The following is a 19,729-nucleotide window of genomic DNA, read 5'->3' on the forward strand; positions in this document are numbered from 1 at the left end:
TATTGTTCTCAGTTTGGCATAGATAATAAAAATCACATGATGGCCATCTAAAGCAGCCTGTCCACAGCTCTTCTTCACATTGTTTGTCCTTGTCCTAATGAGCTTAAGCCTGCCTGAGACGCCTATGTACATAATTCTTCTAATGTAACAATACTTGGGCATGGGAAGGCTTGGGAAATCTGTTGCTACAGAATTCCCTCACATTCATCAACATCACAGAGACTGACACCAGCCATTTGCAGTTGCTGACACTGAGTGATAATGTCATACTGGTGTTGATGACCATGTAGTCCCACCCCAGTCAGTCACTTAAAACAATCTTCAGTAACTTAAAACAATCTTCTCAGGTCAAATGTGAGTCAGACTGCACAAAACAATGAGTTAACATGAGGTATAAATAGAAGAATTATATCTCTGTGAAAAAGCTATCATTTCAATTTGTAACTTTTAAATGGTTGGTTACATCGTTGTATTTAAAACTCAGATATAGATAACTATTAAAATTAATCTTTTTGAGGAGGGAAGTGTCACAAATCATATGTTCTTCTTCTACAAAATGTGACTTCTCTACTGAGAATTGGATACAGGGCTGAATAAATAGCTGATTAATCAATTAAACTTTGAAAATTTATTAGGAACTATTTTGATAATCGGTCAATTGATTAAGTCATTTTTCAACAATACTATACATTTGTTGATTTCAACTTCTTAAATGTTGGTAAAGTGAATATCTTTAGGTTTTGGACTATTGGTTGGACAAAACAAGACATTTGAAAAAATCACTGTGAGCTCTGGTAAATATGAGCATTTTCCATTTGGCCTACTTTCTGACATTTAAAAGACCAAATGATTAATGGAGAAAACAAATTTCAGATTAATAAACGATGAAAATAACTGTTAGTTGAAGCTATAATTTTAACTTTATAAAAGCATTGCCTGTAAAACAATCACAGATTACTGAACAGAGTTCAAGAATGTTTTGTGGGTGGTGATGGCGCATAGAGAAGATGCTTGCCTTTGTGTGGGAGACCTGGGTTCAATTCCCACTGTGAGACATCCACCATTATGTCCCTGAGCAAGACACTTAACCTCTAGTTGCTCCAGAGGTGTGCGACCTCTGAGATGTAATGTTTTCATTGTAATTTACAATTATCTTGACATATATTACACCATTCTTATGATTTCGCATGTTATTATATAAAGTCAAGTGTTTCATGTTTGTGTTGACCAGTAAAACCAGTGGGAATATCATGTTTTAATTGTCCCAGCCAGTAGAGGTAGCTGTCACTTTTTCGTCTTCATTAAATGCGACGCCACACGCCATCTTTGTTATGGGCGAACAACGTCAGACGGTGACGAAGGCATTTTCTGTCCTATGATTGGTGCAATTCGGTCATGTCAAAGGTCACGTATATTTGGCGCTCTGCATTCACTACCAGTCTGGCGCGTTTTTGAAAGAGCAACATACGTCCAGAAACATGTATTTTGAATCCCTGCTCGTAATAATTGGGAAAATATCCGTGTAACGTTTTTCACGTTGCGTTCATTTACCCGTGGCTGACGTGGAAAATGTTTGGACCACTTTTGGGACCCGTGAGGAGAGTTTGTTTGAGAGTAGCATCTAGCGAAGTCTGCTGCTAGCTTGTTGTTTTGTTTAGTGAAATTTAACGTTACATATCAGGTGGCAACAAACAGCTGTCTGCCTCACACAATGAACTTCGCCGCCGTTGTTAATTCACACGCACGGGGAAGTGAATAAAGCGTGAACTCAGTCTCGGAAGTTACGGCAACTAAGTTTCTGGTTCAGCATTATTGGTGAGTGTTTTCCTCGACCTGTGTGTTTCTGGTTGTCAGTCTGTCATACGGCACAAACACTGGAGGAGCTAACGCACTGGGCGCCATGTCATGAAAAATAAAGTTACTTGACCCCATTAAAACAATCATAAATATGCTGTATATAAGCTACTTGACTTCAGAGGAGCTCTTAACTTCCTGCATACTAAAGCATTGGTGCTGTTTCACAGTACTGTGTTGTACAGAGTTGTTCAATATTTGCAATGTTAACAGTGTCAGATACGGTGGCGTTTACTTTGCGTAAAATATAACCAAGTGTTTATTTGCTGGTTGTTGTGTTCTAACTCTTGAAATTTGCATTGTGGTATTTATCCTGTCATCCTTGAAGATAACTCGCATAGACATTTTGGCTTTATTCAATAATTCTGGTAAAGAGGTACAGGGAGGTTTATGAGAGAAGGGTGAAGATGATGAAGCTTCACAGCTGGAATTGATCCAGGCACAATGATTTTACATGGCATGCAACCTAGACCACTGAACCACCAGGAAAACTAGTTAATACTTTATCACAATCCTTGATGTTCTGTTTAGTGGTTTACTGCTCTTTCAGACCTCCATGTGTGTAACAGTGTTTTCTTTTGCTCAAGGTCTCTTCAAATTATGGCTGGTGTTGTGGCTATGGCATCTGTCATTGAGGACTTTGACACCCAGGTATTTCTGTGACACTGATTTGGGCTATGCATAGCATGCTGTAGCTGCTGCAAAGTGTTTTTCTTCATCCTGCATACAGTATGCATTCTCATATTTGATAAACTTTGTCACTCCTTTCACAGCCTTGCAAGAAATCTCGCAAAGATGGTGGCAGTCCCGTTGTCAAGACAATCACAAACTATTTCTCTCCTGTGCCCAAGCCCGTGGAGAAACCCTTTTCTCCTCCACGCTCCAACAACATCATGGACTACTTTAGCCGGAAAGGTCCGTCCCCTAAGGAAAAGACCAGCACACCAGAACAGTCGAAAGAGAACTGTCAGACGTCTCAGCTTCCAGAAACACACACCAGCCAGGAGGCAGCAGTGAAACAGCTATCTCAGAAACGGAGTAGAAAGGCCAGCAGAGCTGCAAGGAAACTTGTGGAGGTTGAACCTGTTAGCTCCACAGAGGAGGCGAGCTGCCTGATTGTAGAAGAACCACACGATAACAGAGGCTCAGCAGCAGATGCAGTCGGCAGCTGTGGTGTTCTTGGTAGTGATACAGCAGCCCTGTTAGCTCAGCTTAGCACTGAGGCTTGTATCACTGTGGGAAAATCAGAGAGTAATGCCACGGTCTGTGATAAAGAGGCTGAAAAAGATGACCATCATGAAGATCGTTCCAAAAGTGTAAACAATGTTAAATTTAAACCAGAACTGAATAGTATTGAATTATCTCCAATCGTACCTTCAAAAGATAGAGTAAAACCAGTCAAAACTGTTGCACGAAATTCTAGGAAGAGGCAGCAACAGAAGGAAAAGCACTCTGAACCAGAGGAGAAAGAAAAAGAGAGCTCTATGTGTGATGTTAGTATGGAGGTCAATGTGGATGAGGCCTCGCAGTTAAACACCAGCACAGTCACCATCTCCTTTGAGGAGTTTGTGCGGAGCCAGAGCAAGGGTGAAGAGGACATAGAAGATGAACAGGGCAAAGAAGATGAAAGTAAAATCCCAACAGAGGCGGAAGAAATGGACGCTGACCAGTTGGATATCCCTAAATCTGACGAAAATGTAGCTTCTGTGGAGCTGCCTCTCCAAGTATCACCCCGAACCCTCACCATCCAGGCTGAAGTGCATGTTGTCTCATCCAACCAGGAAGCAGCCAAGGCGGTAGGGAAGTTGGCTTCTATCTTCAACAAGAGAAAAGGGGCGTCGAGCCCTGCAGAGGTAGTATCGTCTCCTCACATGGAGGCTGGACACCAAGTTTCTTCCACTTCTCTGACTGTCAAGCGGAAATCCAATGTGGTTCTTCAAGAGGAAGATCTAGAGCTGGCTGTGCTTGAGAGTGAATCCATGCCCAAGTGCAGTCAGGCAGAGAGGAAGCAGTTCATGGCTGCTTTCAAACAGCCCAGCGTGGATGGGTCCAAAACCAAGCCTGGTAAGAGCCAGGGCAAACAGAAGCAACCTGGAGAGAAGGTTTTGGATGATGCAGACAAAGTTACTGAAGAGGACACTGTTATTCCACCCTCTGTTGAGGAAGTCCCTGTTACCTCTCAGGAAAACAAAGTAGCTAAAAAGAAACCAGCAAGAAAGGGCAGAAAGAAAGCTATAGAAGAAAAGGAGGCAGTCACCACCACCACACCTGTTGCTGCTCCTGCAGAAGAATCAGTGGCCACGATTGTTGATGATAAAAGAGAGAAGTCCCCTATGACCTCAACTGCGTCTGTCCCCACGGTGAGAAGGTCCAGAAGAGAGGCTGTAGTCAGGCAAGCACCTGAGGCCACCCCAGCAACTCCTATCAGAAAAACCAGGAATCAAAACAAGTCAAAGGATGTTGCTGCTTTACCTAACGACAGCCCTGCAAAGATGTCCACCCCAAAGATACGCAAGTCCAAACACGGTGTCTTCGCAGCAGAGATGGTGTGCCCACCCGACACAAAAGGAAGCCCTATCAGGTGACACATGCATACAGCTATGATATAATACTATTACACATTCTATGAAAAGCATTATGGGATGCATTCATACACTCAGTTGCCAGTTTACACCTAACTAAAACTACTGCAGTCTAATACAACAATTACTACATGTACCATGTTCGTTTTTTGGTGAAACAGAGGTGTTGATTGTTGGTTGAGTTGAATCCATACCTCCTTTAAAACAGTTTAATCAATCTGACCTTCATGCAGGTGTTGTATTTACTGTTGTATTTGGCTGCCTTTCAGCTACCCAATAAACTGGCAATTCTTCTTAAAGGTGCCTACATTTTTCATGTTCTGATTAAATTATTTTCTTTTTTCATAAGGATTAGATTTACTAGACTCCATAAAAATGATTCCATGACCAAGGCTGAAGATGGAAGTGACACAAAAACCACTTTGGCTACTAAAGTAAGTATGATTTTTTTTTTTTTTTTTTTACAAATTCTAAATGTAATTAATGAATTGGTTTATGGACTTGACAAGGAACATCATAATGAACATGATCATAATTATGGGCTAAGGATGATGGAAAAACTCTCTTATCTCTTTCAGACATCAAATGAGTCTAAAAAAAGAAAGCAGGCGAAGAAGTTGGTGGAGAAAGCCAGAGTGATTCAACAGAGCAAAAAAGCTGCTGTCGAGGAAAAGGGCATTTTAAGGCGTTCCTCACGAGCTGAGGCCTCCACAAAGAAGAGCTACTGTGAAAATGAGGTACAGTTAATCAAGTCAGACATAAGTGTACGCTGGCTGTCCTCAAAGGCATAGCAGCGTAATATACAATGATGAATATTGAGAATAAATGTTTCACTCTTTTTTGGATTGGAAGCCGAGTCGCAGATGAGTATTTATGAAGTGCTGTAAAGGATCACAAAATCAATATATTCACCACCGGAACCAATTAAAGGATTGTTAGGGATGTTCAAGTATTTGAACTGATCAAATCTGAATACTTGTCTCCCCTAATGAGCTGGACATGAACACTGGGGAATTTCAGGGACCCCCCACCATGTCACGATAGATCACCTTCAATACAACACAAACATCGAAGCAAAAACCTAATTTGTGTATTCACTCAATCTTTTTCTCATGTGGTTTGTTTTGTCAGGATTCTGTTATCTGCCTGGAGGAGGACCAGTCCGCGTCTCCTCAGGTGGCACCAGAAAAGAGTAAAACCCAGAAGCCTTTACGCAGTCTAATGGATGTTCTGGGAAAACCCACACCTGTTGGCAAAGACACCAAGGCTGTCCCAGGTAGTCTATCTCACTCTAAATGACCATTCACTGTTCAGCATTTAGTTGGATTCTCATCTATTGGTGCTATATTTTCTTTCTCACAGGCTCCAAAGTGGCCTCAATGGGCCAAGAAAAGACTGCTCGGAAGGGGTCAGCTGTGATTTCCATATTTGATGAGAGCAGCCGCGAGGACTCTGAAAACTCCCAGGACGATGAGCAGTTCAGGGCACGCAGAGAGTTCTTGAAGAGTGGCCTGCCTGAGTCCTTCAGGAAACAGATGGCCAAGACTGCTGCCACCAAGGAGGCTTACTCTCTCTCCTGTTCCTCCTTTCAACCAGTAATACACGTGAAGCAACCACCCAACGGTAGGCTTCATAGAAATACACGTTGTCATCTTCATTTGACAGTGGTGGAAATTAGTACAATTGTAAGGTACTTTTGAGGTACTAGTATTTTTATTTTCTGATGCTTTTACTCGTACAGTTGGGAGAAAAATATTTTACTTTCTACTACGCTACATGTATTTGATAACCCCAGTTATTAGAAACTTTTCAGATTAATAATACAAAACATAATCAACAAATAAATGATCTAGTATTATAGACTGTAATTGAACCCAGGGCGGTAATTCACAAGCTGCCCAGCAGTTTATAAACTAATTAAAAGTAGGCCACCTTTACCAGCTACAACATTAAAGTGATGAACACATTAAGGCATCAATAATTATTATTCATTTATAATATACACTATTCTGAAAAATGCCATTTTGCATAATGAGTTCTTTACTTTTGGTACTTTAAGTATATTTTGATGCTAATTCTTGAGTAAAATTTTCAATCTATGACTTTTACTTATACCAGAATATCTCTATTGTGTGGTATTGCTACTTTTACTTAAGTGAATTATCTGAGCCCATAACTATCAGGTTTTTTAAACTAATTATTATTATTATTATTATTATTATTATTATTATGAAGGATTAATGGGTACAGATACATCAAGAAGGACAAGAGCCCAGTGAAACTTGTTTTTGTGTATTGACAGATTGCCCTCTTTGGAGTCTACTGTGGCCCGAGTCTTCCTTACTTTGCCACCTGAAAGAACTTTGGTGCCGAAACTCCAACCCACTGCTGTCTGTTAGTGGCTCCCTTTGTGTGAGGACAGAACCAGCTCGTAGAGCCTTTTCTAAACGGGTATGTTGAAATGACTCTAATCACCTGATTCTCTTGGCACCTGTTCCTAAATGTTCAGCATCGATTCCAAACGGTGGCACTTCGACCTGTTGTGGATTCAGTTACATGTTTAGGAGGATCAGTATTTTAGAGCAGATTTGTTTAGATTATATCTGCTACTTGTCAGCCAGTATAGCTATGTTGAATTTAAGAGAGCATACATAAAACCACACTTAAATTTTCATTTCTGTCCAATTTGTATTTTTTGGTTGGTAGTGTCGTTTGATTATACCTTTTTATATAAATAACAAAAACATTTGTGGTGTTATGAGGACATTTTCTCGCAGACTTAATGTGAGGTTTAACAGGAGTCAGCAGACATGTTATTTAATAAAAATATTTTTCCATTTGAAGGGTTCTGGCTGGAGGCCTGAGATCTCTGAAAGTGTTCGTCAGCTTTTAATGGAGGAGGTCGGCACCTCTAACCCTCCCTTTCCTGTTCAGATGTTCATCACTCGCTTTCTGAAGAGACGCACTGACCACCAGCAGCAGTGCACAGCCTCAGGTCAGTCTGACGGGCAGTTTTTGCACTTACACACTTAAACAAAAGTAGATATGTTGTGTTGCAGTAACAGTTTATCTTAGGCTGTTGTTAAACTTGATTTCCTTTTTTAATAATGTGTTTAATAGTTAGTTTTACAAATGCTCATTAATTTTTAAATGATTCAATCTTCCCCCCAAATATTGGGGCAGTATTTTAATCAGTTAATGTTTACAAGCTATTTAAAATTAACTAAATAAAATAGAGGCAGAATAAGAGCATAACATCCATATTATTCTCAACATCCATTGCACCTTACTTACTAGAACCAGAGGCTGTAACCAGAGTCACAAGCACCACACTGCCAGCTGAACCAGTAGGAGGAAAGAGGAAGAGGCAGGATGATGAAGGGGAAATGACGGTGAAGGTGGCTAAGAAGCAACGGGCCAACTCTTCAGAAGAGAAAAGTTCCACAGCTAAGCCTGAGCAAACAAAAAGGAGAGGCCGGACGAGACGAGCTCAGAGATCCAGGCAGGAGGAGGTGAATGAGAAAGCCGAGGCTTCAGTCAGAACTGAAGATGACTCTGTGGTTGTGCTTGATGACTTGCCTTTGGCAGAGGACACTGGAAAACAAGGTGAGATTACAAATATTGTGATATGAAATCAATAAACAATTCTTCATCCAATGTTTTTTTAAATTTATCCTCCAGTATTTGCTTGCTTTGCACGAGCGGCGTTATAAAAGCCACGACTGACTGGCTCTGATAGTGAAGCTTGGGCAAGTGCTTTGAGTAAAGTATTAAAAGCAGACCTGCTGTCATTGACTCCACCACAACAATGTAGAATTATCTTTAAAACAGGAAAACACACCTGCCAAACAGGAATGACAACTCTCATACGAGAGGTTTCCTCGTAAGACATCATTTGCACCCTCATTGTTTACATGTTTGTTGAAGTAAACCACCTGGTGTCTGTAAACTTGGCTGAGACTGGTTTTGTCACAAAAATTTAAAGCCTCAAACTCTTTAGTTTGTTTTACAGATGTGGTGAAGGAGGACGTTTTATGGACAGACAAATATCAGCCTCAGCACTCCAGTGACGTCATAGGCAACATTACTTCAGTGAAGAGGCTGCACAGGTGAGGAACTAAAACTGCTTTAATGTAGAACAACAGTATTTGTTTTATACTGTATCCCTTAAATAGTATCCACTCATAATGCAAATTTGCACAGCATGGGCTTGGGACCACCGTAGAAATTCTATATCAGAAACATGGGGTAAATGTTTCATGTTTGTTTTTGTTTTGTTTTTTGTACAGCTGGCTAAAGGAATGGAAACTCCGTGCAGACAGAGATGAAAGAAAAAAACAGAAAGTCAAGAAACAAGAGGAAGGCAGCAATGGTGGGAGATTAGAAAAGCACATTTTCTCTTGACTACCTCTGTTGCATTGATGCAGGTTTGTTTTGACTGCGTGATGGCTCTTTGTGTGCAGACTCAGACTGGGACTGCGCAGAAGACGACTCCCAGGATGGAGAGGACATGCTGTGTAATACGATGCTTATCACGGGACCCACGGGCGTTGGAAAGACTGCTGCAGTCTATGCTTGTGCCCAGGAGCTGGGCTTCAAGGTACATACGCTTCGAGGTACATTACTGTGAGACACTGAGTAGGACTTAGCTTCCTCGTTTCCTAACTTCCCTCTGGTCTCCCAAGGTTTTTGAGGTGAATGCTTCATCTCAGCGGAGTGGCCGTCTAATTCTGTCCCAGCTGAAGGAAGCCACTCAGTCACACCAGGTGGACAGTCAGGGGGTCAACGCCCACAAACCCACCTATTTCAACAGTTACGGCACAAGCAGCAGTCTTGGCGCTGCCAGGCCTGGATCCTCCCCCAGTATGTACAGAGCTGACACTGATGGCACTGCTTCTAATGAGTTGCTTTCTTGTGCAAGGATAAATTTAATTCAAATTTTGTTCATGGTTGGATTTGTATACAGTATCAATATTACAAGATGAACACAAACTGTTGGGAATTGATTGTTGATTGTTTTCTTCATCTTCTAGGAAAGGTTAATTCTCCTCGTAGGGTGGTTTCATCTCCCAGGAAACATCCCCAGTCCCCTAGAGGTGCTAAAAGAGGAGGCCTGGCTCCCACCTCTTTAGCCAACTTCTTCAAAATGGGCCTACCCACCAACAAGGAGACACCTAACACCAAAAAGAATGAACAAGCGGGTAAATGCACCTTCAGTGTGTTCAATTGTTCACTTAAATGATGATGTAACCTTCATGAAATTATTTTATCAGGACTTTATTAACATATTTTTTTCCCCCTCTCTTCATATAGTTGCTTCCAAGAAAGTTATAAAAGCAAATGAGTGTGCCAATAAGCAGAAAGACCCTGCAGTCAAATCACCACCAGCTACCACCCCTAAAGAGAAAAACAATGAAGAGCAGAGCAAGAAGACAGCCACCTCGCTTATCCTGTTTGAAGAAGTGGATGTTATTTTTGATGATGACTCAGGGTTTCTGGCTGCCATCAAGACTTTTATGACCACTACCAAGAGGCCAGTCATCCTAACTACCAGCGGTGAGTAAAAAGAGAAAGGGCAGATTTGCGTGTGTTGATTGTATTTGTTTATGCTCTGTGTGTGGTGTTTTGAGTTCACATCAAATATTTTATGTTTTGTAGATCCTGCTTTCAGCACCATGTTTGATGGCAACTTTGAAGAGATCCTTTTCAAAACGCCCTCAGTGGTGAGTGGACAATTTCTAAAACATGTTTCACTGTTAAAAGTTTTTCTCTGAAAAGGTTGTCTTAATGTGACTTGATCTTGAGATGCTAATCAATTGGGAGAGATCATTGATCAAAACTATATTTTTGTGAAATCAGTCAGTTTTTCAGTTGTCCGTCTCTCCCTGGTACAGTTGGATGTGGGCAGCTTCCTGCGGCTGTTGTGTCTGGCGGAAGACATGAGGACAGATTTATGGGACGTCAGCTCTCTGCTGAGACTCACTGGCTGTGACATCAGGCAGAGTTTACTGCAGCTGCAGTTCTGGACTCGCAGCGCAGGAGGCCGTAATGTAACCAGGCCATTGACGCACACTGGCAAAGCTTGTAAGGAGATGAGCTGGAGGAATACTGAAACTGATAACTTGGTTTTGCTTTATTAATGTTTAATCAGCTGAGAAAATTAAACCATTTCTGTCTGCTGGTGATGTGGAGAAATATATTCATGCTTTATTTCATCCTGTTTTTTTACTGTTTCAGTAAAAAAAACAACAAAAAAACAACATTAAGTAATCTGCACTTAGTCCAAAATGCAGCGGCTCTGCTTTTAACCGGAGCCACATGAAGAGAACACATTACCGCAGTTTTAGAAACCCCTCATCGCCTTGCTTTGCTTAGCTACCAGAATACAGTTAAATATTTTATTAATCACTCACAAAGCGTTAAATAGATTGGCTCCAAACTGTATGTCTGACCTGCTAAACCCATTATGTACAAGGGCCCACACTTGGGTCAGCAAAAGATCAAGGGTGACTTTGCATTTGCTATCAAGCCACCCAAACTGTGTAATTGCCTTTGACATCTGTTTGATTTTAAAATGCACCTTTTTTAAGTCTTGTATGATCTCCTACTGTAGACAGTATTTATTATTTAATGTCATTATCTCATTTTATTTTTTAACTGTATAATTTAATTAGTCTCTCATGTCATTTGTTAAATCACTTTGTAATTATGTTAACTATTTGTATTGCACTTTTCTTAATATAAATTTCCCTTTTAACTTTTAAGTACTTTTCCCATCATTCTTTTAAAAGCTGAACTAAAGCCAGAGACCGATGAAGAGGCAGCAGGCATGTCTGAGTGTGCAGTGACTGTCGCGTCCACTCTCCCTCCCTGTGACAGCGGCTGCACTGAGAGCATGCTGGGTCTGCTGAATATTGAACCTGAAAGAGACATTTGGAAGCTGCTCAGGGTAAACTCTTCATTTACCACATATACTATACTATACCACATATATTTTTTTTCTTCTCCAATGCAGATTCATGTTGCATTTGATTTAAGATATTGACCAGGTATGTGTTGTCAACAGGGCCAGAGTCTGGTGCAGGAGGCGTTATGCTGGGAGCTGCTGACAAACAGCAGGCGGCGAGGAGTGGACCTGCTCTATTCCAACATGGAGACTCTCTTACCTTTACCACGCACACAGTTGACTACCTCTACCTACAAACCTGAGCAATCTGTTTCTGTATCACAAGACCATCCGTCTGTTAATCCAAATGAGCTGCCGTCCACCTGCCAGCAGCCAGCCCATGCCAGGTTATTGCACACAGCAGAGTCGGCAGATTGCTCAGACGATAGCAGTCCAGTTAAAATGTCCAACAGAATGAGGAAGAACAAGAAGCGGCACTGTCTACCTGACCAGGATGGACCGCACTCTGACTCGGACTCAGAAGACGGTTTCCCATCTCTCTGCAAGCCGCAGGGCGTTCTTCAGGCAAAGGAGGAAGTCAAAGAGAGATTAGTTTCCGACACGGTGAAGAAGAAGCCACTGACCCCTGAGGAGCGGTTAAAAAGTCTTCCAGTCTCCCAGTGTCTAGAATCAATTGCTGACTTTTTAGACAACATGTCCTACACGGACTCCTTGCTTGCTCATCCCGTAGGATGTGACAACCACAGAAGAATGTCACTGGTTGGTGCAGTAGTGAAAGATGGGATGACAGATGAGTTGCGGGCTGAGACTGCTAGAGGGAGCTGGGTGCGAGGAGAGCTCATCTCAGAGGTCCCGGCTGCTGTGGAGGCCCTGAGCTTCCACAAGTGTCGGGTTTCAGTAGCGGAGGCTTGGGACAAAGCCCAACAACTAGAAGGGGAGCTGGGAAAGGAGGCCGCAGCCGAACTCAGCCTCCCTGTGGCCCCTCATTGTGAAGTTTACAGTTTCACTCAGGACGGCCCCTGTCAACCACAGTGAGTCTTTCAGCCTTTCTTTACACAATGGTCCCAGCTTTTTGTACAATATAAACTTAATGTACTGTGACAGCATAGTGGTCACAGAATGAATGAATTATAACCCTGACCAGTTAAACCAAGTTCAAAGAAAGGTAATGTGTACTGATATGTTCCAGGCTGGTCCAGCGGAGGACAGAAGTGATGGAGAGTCTGATGTTCAAAGGGATGTTCGGTACTCCGGGTAACAAACCAGCAGCTGCTCTGGACTACCTGCCAGCCCTGCGCACTATCTGCAGATCAGAGCAGCTTAAGGAGCAGGGCAAGATTAAACGAAGGTGAGCGTGAAGAAACCATAGTTAAACTTACACTTGGAGAGCAGCATCACTGTGGGCAGGATGCGGTTAAGTTCCTCAACCTAGCACATATGACCGAAAGGCTACAAATAAATGTGTTAAAGTGTATTTGTTTGCAAGACACTGCCTGCATGCAACTCCTACGCTATAAATTATGCCAAGTCTGTTGAAATGGGCCCACAGAAAACTGATGTTTTTTTTCCGTCCTCTAGGTTCCTGCACTATCTAGACGCGATCCAACTGGGTCTTGAAAAGAGCACTCTACAGCACCTTGCCGAAGACTTCCCCTAAACCATAGAGGAGATCAGAGTTGTCCTCATGATCAGGAACCCTTTTATGGTTCATAGGTTTTGGTTATGAAATTGATGAAGGAACACATGTACAGGTTGTGTTGTGGCACAGGGATGACTAATTGGGCAACAACATAAATCAGTGTTGCCTTTTATCTGTTGATGGTCCTGACCGTGTCATGAAATGAGATGGGTAGTTCGTCAGAGGTGTGTGCGCACAAAGAACTCTGGTGATGCTTCCACATATTTCTTCTAAGATGGAAATGACTTAATCACTGAACACAGAAACAAAGTCTTCTCACCTGAAGCTCGCATAGCTAAATAACCTCAGATGTCGTCTGTTTTGGTGCTTTCAAAGCACTAAAGATTACTACTTTATGTTTTTTTGGTAATATTAAGCTGTACTGGTGTGTGTGTGTGTGTGTGTGTGTGTGTGTGTGTGTGTGTGTTTTTCTTCTTTTTTTTTTTTTTCCTCTGTACAGTAGTGTTTTATATATCTTGAAGCAAAGTGTTTTTATTGAGTAGAACTAGCTTTTGCAAGCAAGTTTCAAATGATTTGTAAGAGATTGACATGAAAAATAGAATTTGGTTGTGTGTTTGTAAAGTCTGTGTGTAAATGTCTCCACTCAAAAGTACTGTTGTTGCATTTCTGTTCCAAGTTCATAAAACAGAACACTTCTGACAGAAATTTCTGCTATATTTGTCAGCCCTAAATCTCACTTTCACATTCCTCACAGTGATTTTATTTGTATTTTTTTGGGGGGGGGGGCGGTTTCATCTCATGTACACTTTATTTAGGCTACTTTGGTTTTTGTTGTGACCAAATAAAGGTTTATCACAACCAAAAAAATACTTTGTCTCACTATTAATGTGCTAAATTTAAAATGGCAAATATAGTGTCCATCCTGATGGGACTGTGATTGACGGCTGATGAAATGATGGTTGCTTAACGTTTGTAAATACTTTGGCCATTGCACTGCGGGTAGGTTTCAGGCGTGTTTGTCTTCAAAGGCATGAATGAATGCCTCCTCAGCGTTTTATTTAGAATATGAGCTCAGCGCAGAGGTGGATCGTTTAAAAGTGCAACCCTCTAATGACAAAAAGCGCGGCGAATTGTTTCTGACAGTGCAGCTGGACACGCTCCGGAGGAGGGCGGTCTGCTTTTTTTTTTTAGTTGTGACATTCAAAACTGGCGCAAGTTCCAGTTTTCATATGGACATTTAGTCAGCTGCATTCCGGCATCCGTGGAAGTATGTGACCACCATGTTTTGTGTCGACAGCGGGATTCATTATAGTGTGAGAAGAGACCCCGACTTTGTAGCGAAATGTCAAACCATGAGCGAAACAAAAAGATGTTGTTGGAACTGCTGAAGCAGCCGGACAACAGTCGGTGCGCTGACTGCGGCGCGCCCGGTAAGCATATGTCAAAGTCAGTTCACTGGTGTTCAGTGTATGCCTACATTCAGAAGTTTTATGTTTCCGCTTATTTCAAATATATTGACCCAGAATGTGTTCACTGTTTACCAGGTACGCTGTTGTGGTAGATTAACTATAATTTTGAATTTGAATTTAGGCCTACTACTTATATCTGCTATTATCATAATAACCCAAAGGCCTGTGTTGCCTCATCATAAGCTCCCACACAAGGTCTCTCTGTCAAAATGTAGTTAAATACTGTACTCATGGTGCATATTCCTAAATTAATTTTTGAATATTTGTAATATTCTAGCACAGGAATGTAGTGTACAAGGCACATGTAGGTTTAAAATAGGGGCCCCCAAAGCGGATATAATTGTGTTCCATTTGACTCTCACCTCTTCCGCACACCTCAGATCCAGATTGGGCATCGTACAAGCTGGGTGTGTTTGTGTGTCTGACCTGCTCCGGCATCCATCGCAGCCTCTACAGCCGGGTCAAATCCATAAAGCTGGATTTCTGGGAGGATGAGCATGTGGAGGTATGGTACTGCTTTGTCATGTTATTATAGCAATGCTAGTATATCAGTTAAGTGAATGGACGGACTGGCTGTGTCCATGTGTAATCTCTGTGTGTGTCTTTTTGGGACCCGGGAAGTTCATGAAATCCAATGGCAATGCCAGCGCCCAAGCTATGTATGAGAAAGCTGTTCCAGTGTACTACTATCGGCCCCAAGAAAATGATTGTGTGTAAGTATTTCTCCAGGATGTTTATATTCTTCAGAAAACTGTCTTTGTGACTGGTTGATGTCTTCATGATGGAATATTTGGTTATACATTTATGAGCAACCACAGACTGCTGACAAAGCAGTGCAACAAAAGATAGAAGTGCAACTACCAATTGTAGAAGTGAAATTTGGATTCTGCAGCAAGATCAAAGCTTAATGAATCATGTTCTCCTGTTTTGATACTGTAGCTTATGTTGACTAACTGTTTAACTGCGTGTTTGCCCTTGAAACCACAGGGTCTTAAGAGAGCAGTGGATTCGGGCTAAATATGAAAGGGAGGAATTCACAGGAGAAACCAAGTATCCACCACTTTCCTATACCACAGGTGATGTTTGTTTTCAGTGTTTGCTTACATGTGTGTGTACTGTAGAGCATAAATCTTTCTCAGTCTGTTGGTGTAAAAATGTTATTAACAATGTGGTTCCTCATACACTTGCAGAACTGTGCAAGAAAAACCTGTTCTTTGCATAACGAAAAAGCCAGGAAGTGAAAACTGCCCAGATTGTCACTCTTTGCAAAATGTTTGGCCGTGCAACCAAACCATATTCACTTTGAGTAAGAGCTGTGTGTATAGAAGCACCTGTGACTCTTGTACTGAATCCAGGTTTCTACGAAGGGATGCTGTGGAAGAAAGGGAAGGAGAACACACAGTTTCTGAAGAGGAAGTTTGTACTGTCAGAGAGAGAATTTACCCTGACTTACTACAACAAAGAAAATGTGAGTTCCCTGCAGCCCTGACACAGTTGAACTGCACTGTCCAACATGAATGAATATGATCTTTTGAAAACCATTTCAATTCCTTAATACTGCAACATGTGGGGTTGATATTAATATTTCATATCTGTGTGATGTAAAGGTATTTGCATTGATTTGATTTTATCTCTTTCCTCCGTAACTTTAAACTAACTTTTTAACCCTATCGTTTAATTGACAGCAATTCCACTAAAACAAAAACCGAAAGGGGAAAAAAAGAAAAATAAGCCTGGAGAATCTGCAGCCATGCCAACAGTTTCATGAAGCACAGTGGTGCTTTGAGCCACATGCTAACGTCAGCATGCAAACACCCTGTAATGTATAATGTTCACCAAGTTCACCATCTTAATTTAACGTGTTAGCATGCTAACATTTGCGAGTAAACACTAAACATAAAGTACAGCTGAGGCTGATGGGAATGTCATTAGTTTGGCAAGTATTTGGTCATACACCAAAGATTACCAAACTGAAACTTTGACCTGATGATGGCGCTAGAGGTAAGGTCAGAGGATCACCAAAATTATTACAATTCATCCTCTGGGGGCCATGAATGTCTGTACCTAATTTCATGGCAATCCATACATTTATTTTTCAGTTTAGACCAAAGGGGTGGACCCAGCTGACCAACATTGTCTTCCCTCGAGCCGTACTACTAGCATGGCTATAAATGAGTGTACAAACAGCATTAAGCTGATTAAATCCAGTTGTTGTATCCTTTCTACCAACTCTGAAGTGTACATCTACATTTATGTGATCTAGGAGTCCAAAGGCCCTAAAGCTGTAATCTCCATCAAGGACCTAAACGTCACCTTTCAGCCAGAGAAGATTGGTCATCCACACGGGATGCAGATCACCTACCAAGACTTTGATCACATCAGGAACCTCTATGTCTATCACGAGAGTCCTGAGGTAGGATTGCATGATCATCCAAACTCTAAATAGCAGGTCTTATACTGAATGTCATACAGTAGCTTTGGGGCTGTGCAGAAGCTCAGGGTCTCTTTTTCTACTCTAGGAAATAGTCACCTGGTACAACGCCATTCGTGCTGCTCGCTATGCATACCTGAAGACAGCTTACCCGACTGGAAGCAATGAAGAAGTACGCATCAAACCTTCTCAAAACCAAATTAACTTAATAGTCACCTTTCAGTAACTGAAAAGAAAAATTGCAATTTATTTACAGCTAATGCAGTGAACTTTCACGTTCAGCAGACTCAATAGCAATAAGAACAGAAACTTGCCTCTTTTCACTTTTATGTTTTAAAGCTTAACTCGTGTGTACCTTTACGTCTCTTTCTCAGCTCATACCAAAGATAACAAGAAACTACCTCAAAGAGGGATACATGGAAAAGACAGGGCCACTGGTAAGTTATATAAAAAAAACAAAGTTAAACAGATATGTGTTCTTATATGAGATATATTTGTACATTTATTTATTTATTATTTATTTTGTCAGCACTAAACTGATACATACACACTTACACATGCTTTGAGAAAGGCAGTCTAGGTACAGTCTTAACCAGTAGAGTTTCTGTTCCTCCTGCATACACAAACACACCCAAATATTGATTGGTATTATAGAAGAGTTGGAGAAATGGAGCTTGGGCAGAAAATGATCAAATTTATATTGTCATTTTTCAGGTAAAGTGTTTACATTAAATGTGTTTTCTTTTAACAGCAAAAGGAGCCATTCAAAAAGAGGTGGTTTATTTTGGACTCTCAAAACAGGAAGTTGTTCTACTTCAAAGGCCAACTGGTGAGTTTAAAACCTGGTCCCATTCTAACCCAATGCTGTGCACTGCTGTAATCAATGTCATTGTCAAGACTTTAACCACGATTATGTTATGAATGTTAATGCGTTTTCATTTTTGTGAATGTAGGATGCAGAAGAGTTAGGGGTAATTTTTATTGGAACAGAGAGCAATGGCTACTCGGTGAAGGAGTGTGTCCCAAAGCATACTCGGGGGAACAAGTGGAAATGTGGCGTAAGGGTGGAGACGCCTGAGCGACACTTTGTCTTCATGTGTGAACAGGAGAGGGAGCAGAGGGAGTGGCTGGGCGCCCTGAGACAGGTCCTGTCCAGGCCCATGGCACCACAGGATTATACCAGTAAGCAAGGCTAGAAAATACCACTAGGGTGCCTAATTAAATAAAAGCAAGGTGACGGAGTTATTTGGGTTTGTTTCTGCAAAGTTAGCCCAGACAGCGCACCCGTACTCACATATGTGTTAATGCTTACATAGACCTGTACACAGCACCATGGAAAGTTGTCCCACTCTGCATTATACATACGTATGACCCCACGCTTTACATGCTTTCTTATTCCAGTTGAAGCCAACATCAGGTATAAAAGATGAACTACCGAGAGGTGTGTCAACAGCTGACTGAACTACAGTAGTACAACAGATGAACAGTGATCTGCTGTTAATTCGCTGGACCAGTACTGACTGCTCACCATGTTGCTCCCAATACTGACTCTCATCTTTTTGCATCTAAAGCATCTTGGACCATGACTCTGGCTGTGCTCTTTGGTGTTGTGTGGATTAAAGACTTCCATGCACTCCCTATAACTGACACTGGATCTGATATTCAATCTCAGACTTCAGAAAGTATTGTATCATTATGTAAAATCCACTCTTATGACCAAACATACATCAACACTGATGATCACATATTGTAACAGAAGATAGGTTACAAACATTGCAGAACATCATGAGAGATGTATGATGTTTTTTATTTTTATATAATTTAAATTTCCTAACGAATAAGCATACAATTTAACATTTGGTAGTGAACATGTTTCACAACGCTCTTACCCCCCTAAAATAAAAAAATAAAAAAACAACAGTGTGGTTGAATCCATAGATTACATGTTATGGACAGTTTGGATAAAACTTTTATTTAATTCCTACATTTTTGCCCTTTATACAGCTGTGAAAGCTGCTCTTTTTAGCATACATAACTTTGGCAAAACTACTGAATTTTAATGCAAATGGAACTTGATAAATCCTCATTATGTTAAAATATGACCTCTAACCTTGGGGCAACCATTATGGATATGTGTTTATAATTTATTATTTAGATTTTTTCCTACATTTATTTAACTTTTTCCCATGTTTCCAAAATATGATTACATTAGACTTGATTCTGTCATAAACATAACAAAAAACAAACACATAACACAGTAAGAACACTAAAAGTTAAAAGGGAATTAAATTTTTAATCTTTACGGCATTACCCTCCACTAATGTCACAGATATTCTGTCATGTTAAGTATTTGTTAGTAACCGTTGTGATCATTTACTGGGGTGAAGGCTTATGTTTTGGCATTGTGTTTATGTAAAACAATTTTGGCGGGACGTTTGCACATTCCTAAATTATCGTATATAATCAGGTTTCAGGTTTTGTTTAGGCAGAATGTCCTGTTTTGGTTTGGCGCTTTTGGCTAAATTTCACATACACAAATGCAAATTTATTTTAAATTTAAAACCTCTGTTTCTAATCCTTGAAAAAGAAACTTTATTTTAGAATGATTTCTCCTCCAACAAAAAGGCTTTGAAGATTGTTAATGTCTGTACTTGTTTGAAGATCTTTCTGTAATACAGTATATCCTTGCTCAGTCCCTTTCCTTTTTATGTGGTTGTCACTATATGTACGTTGTTGTATGTATCTTTTGCAACTTTATTGCTACGATTCTTGTTATATGTTGTGTCTATATTATTATCCTGAGTTAATAAAGAAAAATAAGAACTAAATACAGTCTGTGGATGAAGG

At 40.9% G+C, this 19,729-nt stretch overlaps 2 protein-coding genes across 5 annotated transcripts; both read left to right on the plus strand.

The window, feature by feature from the left end:
- Positions 1–1,426: 1,426 nt before the first annotated feature.
- atad5a (ATPase family AAA domain containing 5a) lies at positions 1,427–13,687 on the plus strand. 2 transcript variants are annotated; one of them, XM_046041531.1, is made up of 22 exons: positions 1,427–1,815; positions 2,442–2,505; positions 2,628–4,435; positions 4,786–4,870; positions 5,015–5,173; positions 5,568–5,712; positions 5,799–6,059; positions 6,739–6,887; positions 7,281–7,431; positions 7,734–8,042; positions 8,437–8,545; positions 8,726–8,808; positions 8,900–9,036; positions 9,122–9,299; positions 9,470–9,637; positions 9,750–9,992; positions 10,095–10,159; positions 10,331–10,520; positions 11,228–11,385; positions 11,503–12,374; positions 12,533–12,691; positions 12,922–13,687. In XM_046041531.1, the coding sequence occupies exons 2-22, from the start codon at positions 2,455–2,457 to the stop codon at positions 12,998–13,000; spliced, it is 5,559 nt and encodes a 1,852-aa protein (XP_045897487.1). In that variant the 5' UTR covers positions 1,427–1,815; positions 2,442–2,454; the 3' UTR covers positions 13,001–13,687. The 2 variants fall into 2 exon arrangements, with proteins under 2 accessions (XP_045897487.1, XP_045897489.1); XM_046041533.1 differs by having other exon boundaries at positions 8,449–8,545.
- A 512-nt stretch (positions 13,688–14,199) lies between these two features.
- Positions 14,200–19,710, plus strand: adap2 (ArfGAP with dual PH domains 2). Of its 3 annotated transcripts, none has more exons than XM_046035114.1 (11): positions 14,200–14,412; positions 14,832–14,956; positions 15,073–15,164; positions 15,439–15,527; positions 15,807–15,919; positions 16,715–16,864; positions 16,971–17,054; positions 17,257–17,319; positions 17,634–17,711; positions 17,836–18,064; positions 18,284–19,710. In XM_046035114.1, exons 1-11 carry the CDS (start codon positions 14,325–14,327, stop codon positions 18,310–18,312), a joined length of 1,140 nt encoding a protein of 379 aa, XP_045891070.1. In that variant the 5' UTR covers positions 14,200–14,324; the 3' UTR covers positions 18,313–19,710. The 3 variants fall into 3 exon arrangements, with proteins under 3 accessions (XP_045891070.1, XP_045891079.1, XP_045891089.1); XM_046035123.1 differs by having other exon boundaries at positions 15,819–15,919; XM_046035133.1 differs by lacking the exon at positions 17,836–18,064.
- The last annotated feature ends 19 nt before the right edge of the window (positions 19,711–19,729 follow it).

Source organism: Micropterus dolomieu, linkage group LG02 (genome assembly GCF_021292245.1).
Source record: "Micropterus dolomieu isolate WLL.071019.BEF.003 ecotype Adirondacks linkage group LG02, ASM2129224v1, whole genome shotgun sequence".
Taxonomy (NCBI): Eukaryota; Metazoa; Chordata; class Actinopteri; order Centrarchiformes; family Centrarchidae; genus Micropterus; species Micropterus dolomieu.

Excerpts from the sequence above, each read along its gene's own strand:
- atad5a (XM_046041531.1), top strand. The coding sequence starts at position 2,455 with ATGGCTGGTGTTGTGGCTATGGCATCTGTCATTGAGGACTTTGACACC. Across the intron at positions 6,060-6,738 it reads CGTGAAGCAACCACCCAACG|ATTGCCCTCTTTGGAGTCTA; the intron begins GTAGGCTTCATA and ends GTGTATTGACAG. Across the intron at positions 10,521-11,227 it reads GACGCACACTGGCAAAGCTT|CTGAACTAAAGCCAGAGACC; the intron begins GTAAGGAGATGA and ends TTCTTTTAAAAG.
- adap2 (XM_046035114.1), top strand. The coding sequence starts at position 14,325 with ATGTCAAACCATGAGCGAAACAAAAAGATGTTGTTGGAACTGCTGAAG. Across the intron at positions 14,413-14,831 it reads CGCTGACTGCGGCGCGCCCG|ATCCAGATTGGGCATCGTAC; the intron begins GTAAGCATATGT and ends CGCACACCTCAG. Across the intron at positions 15,165-15,438 it reads CCCCAAGAAAATGATTGTGT|GGTCTTAAGAGAGCAGTGGA; the intron begins GTAAGTATTTCT and ends TTGAAACCACAG.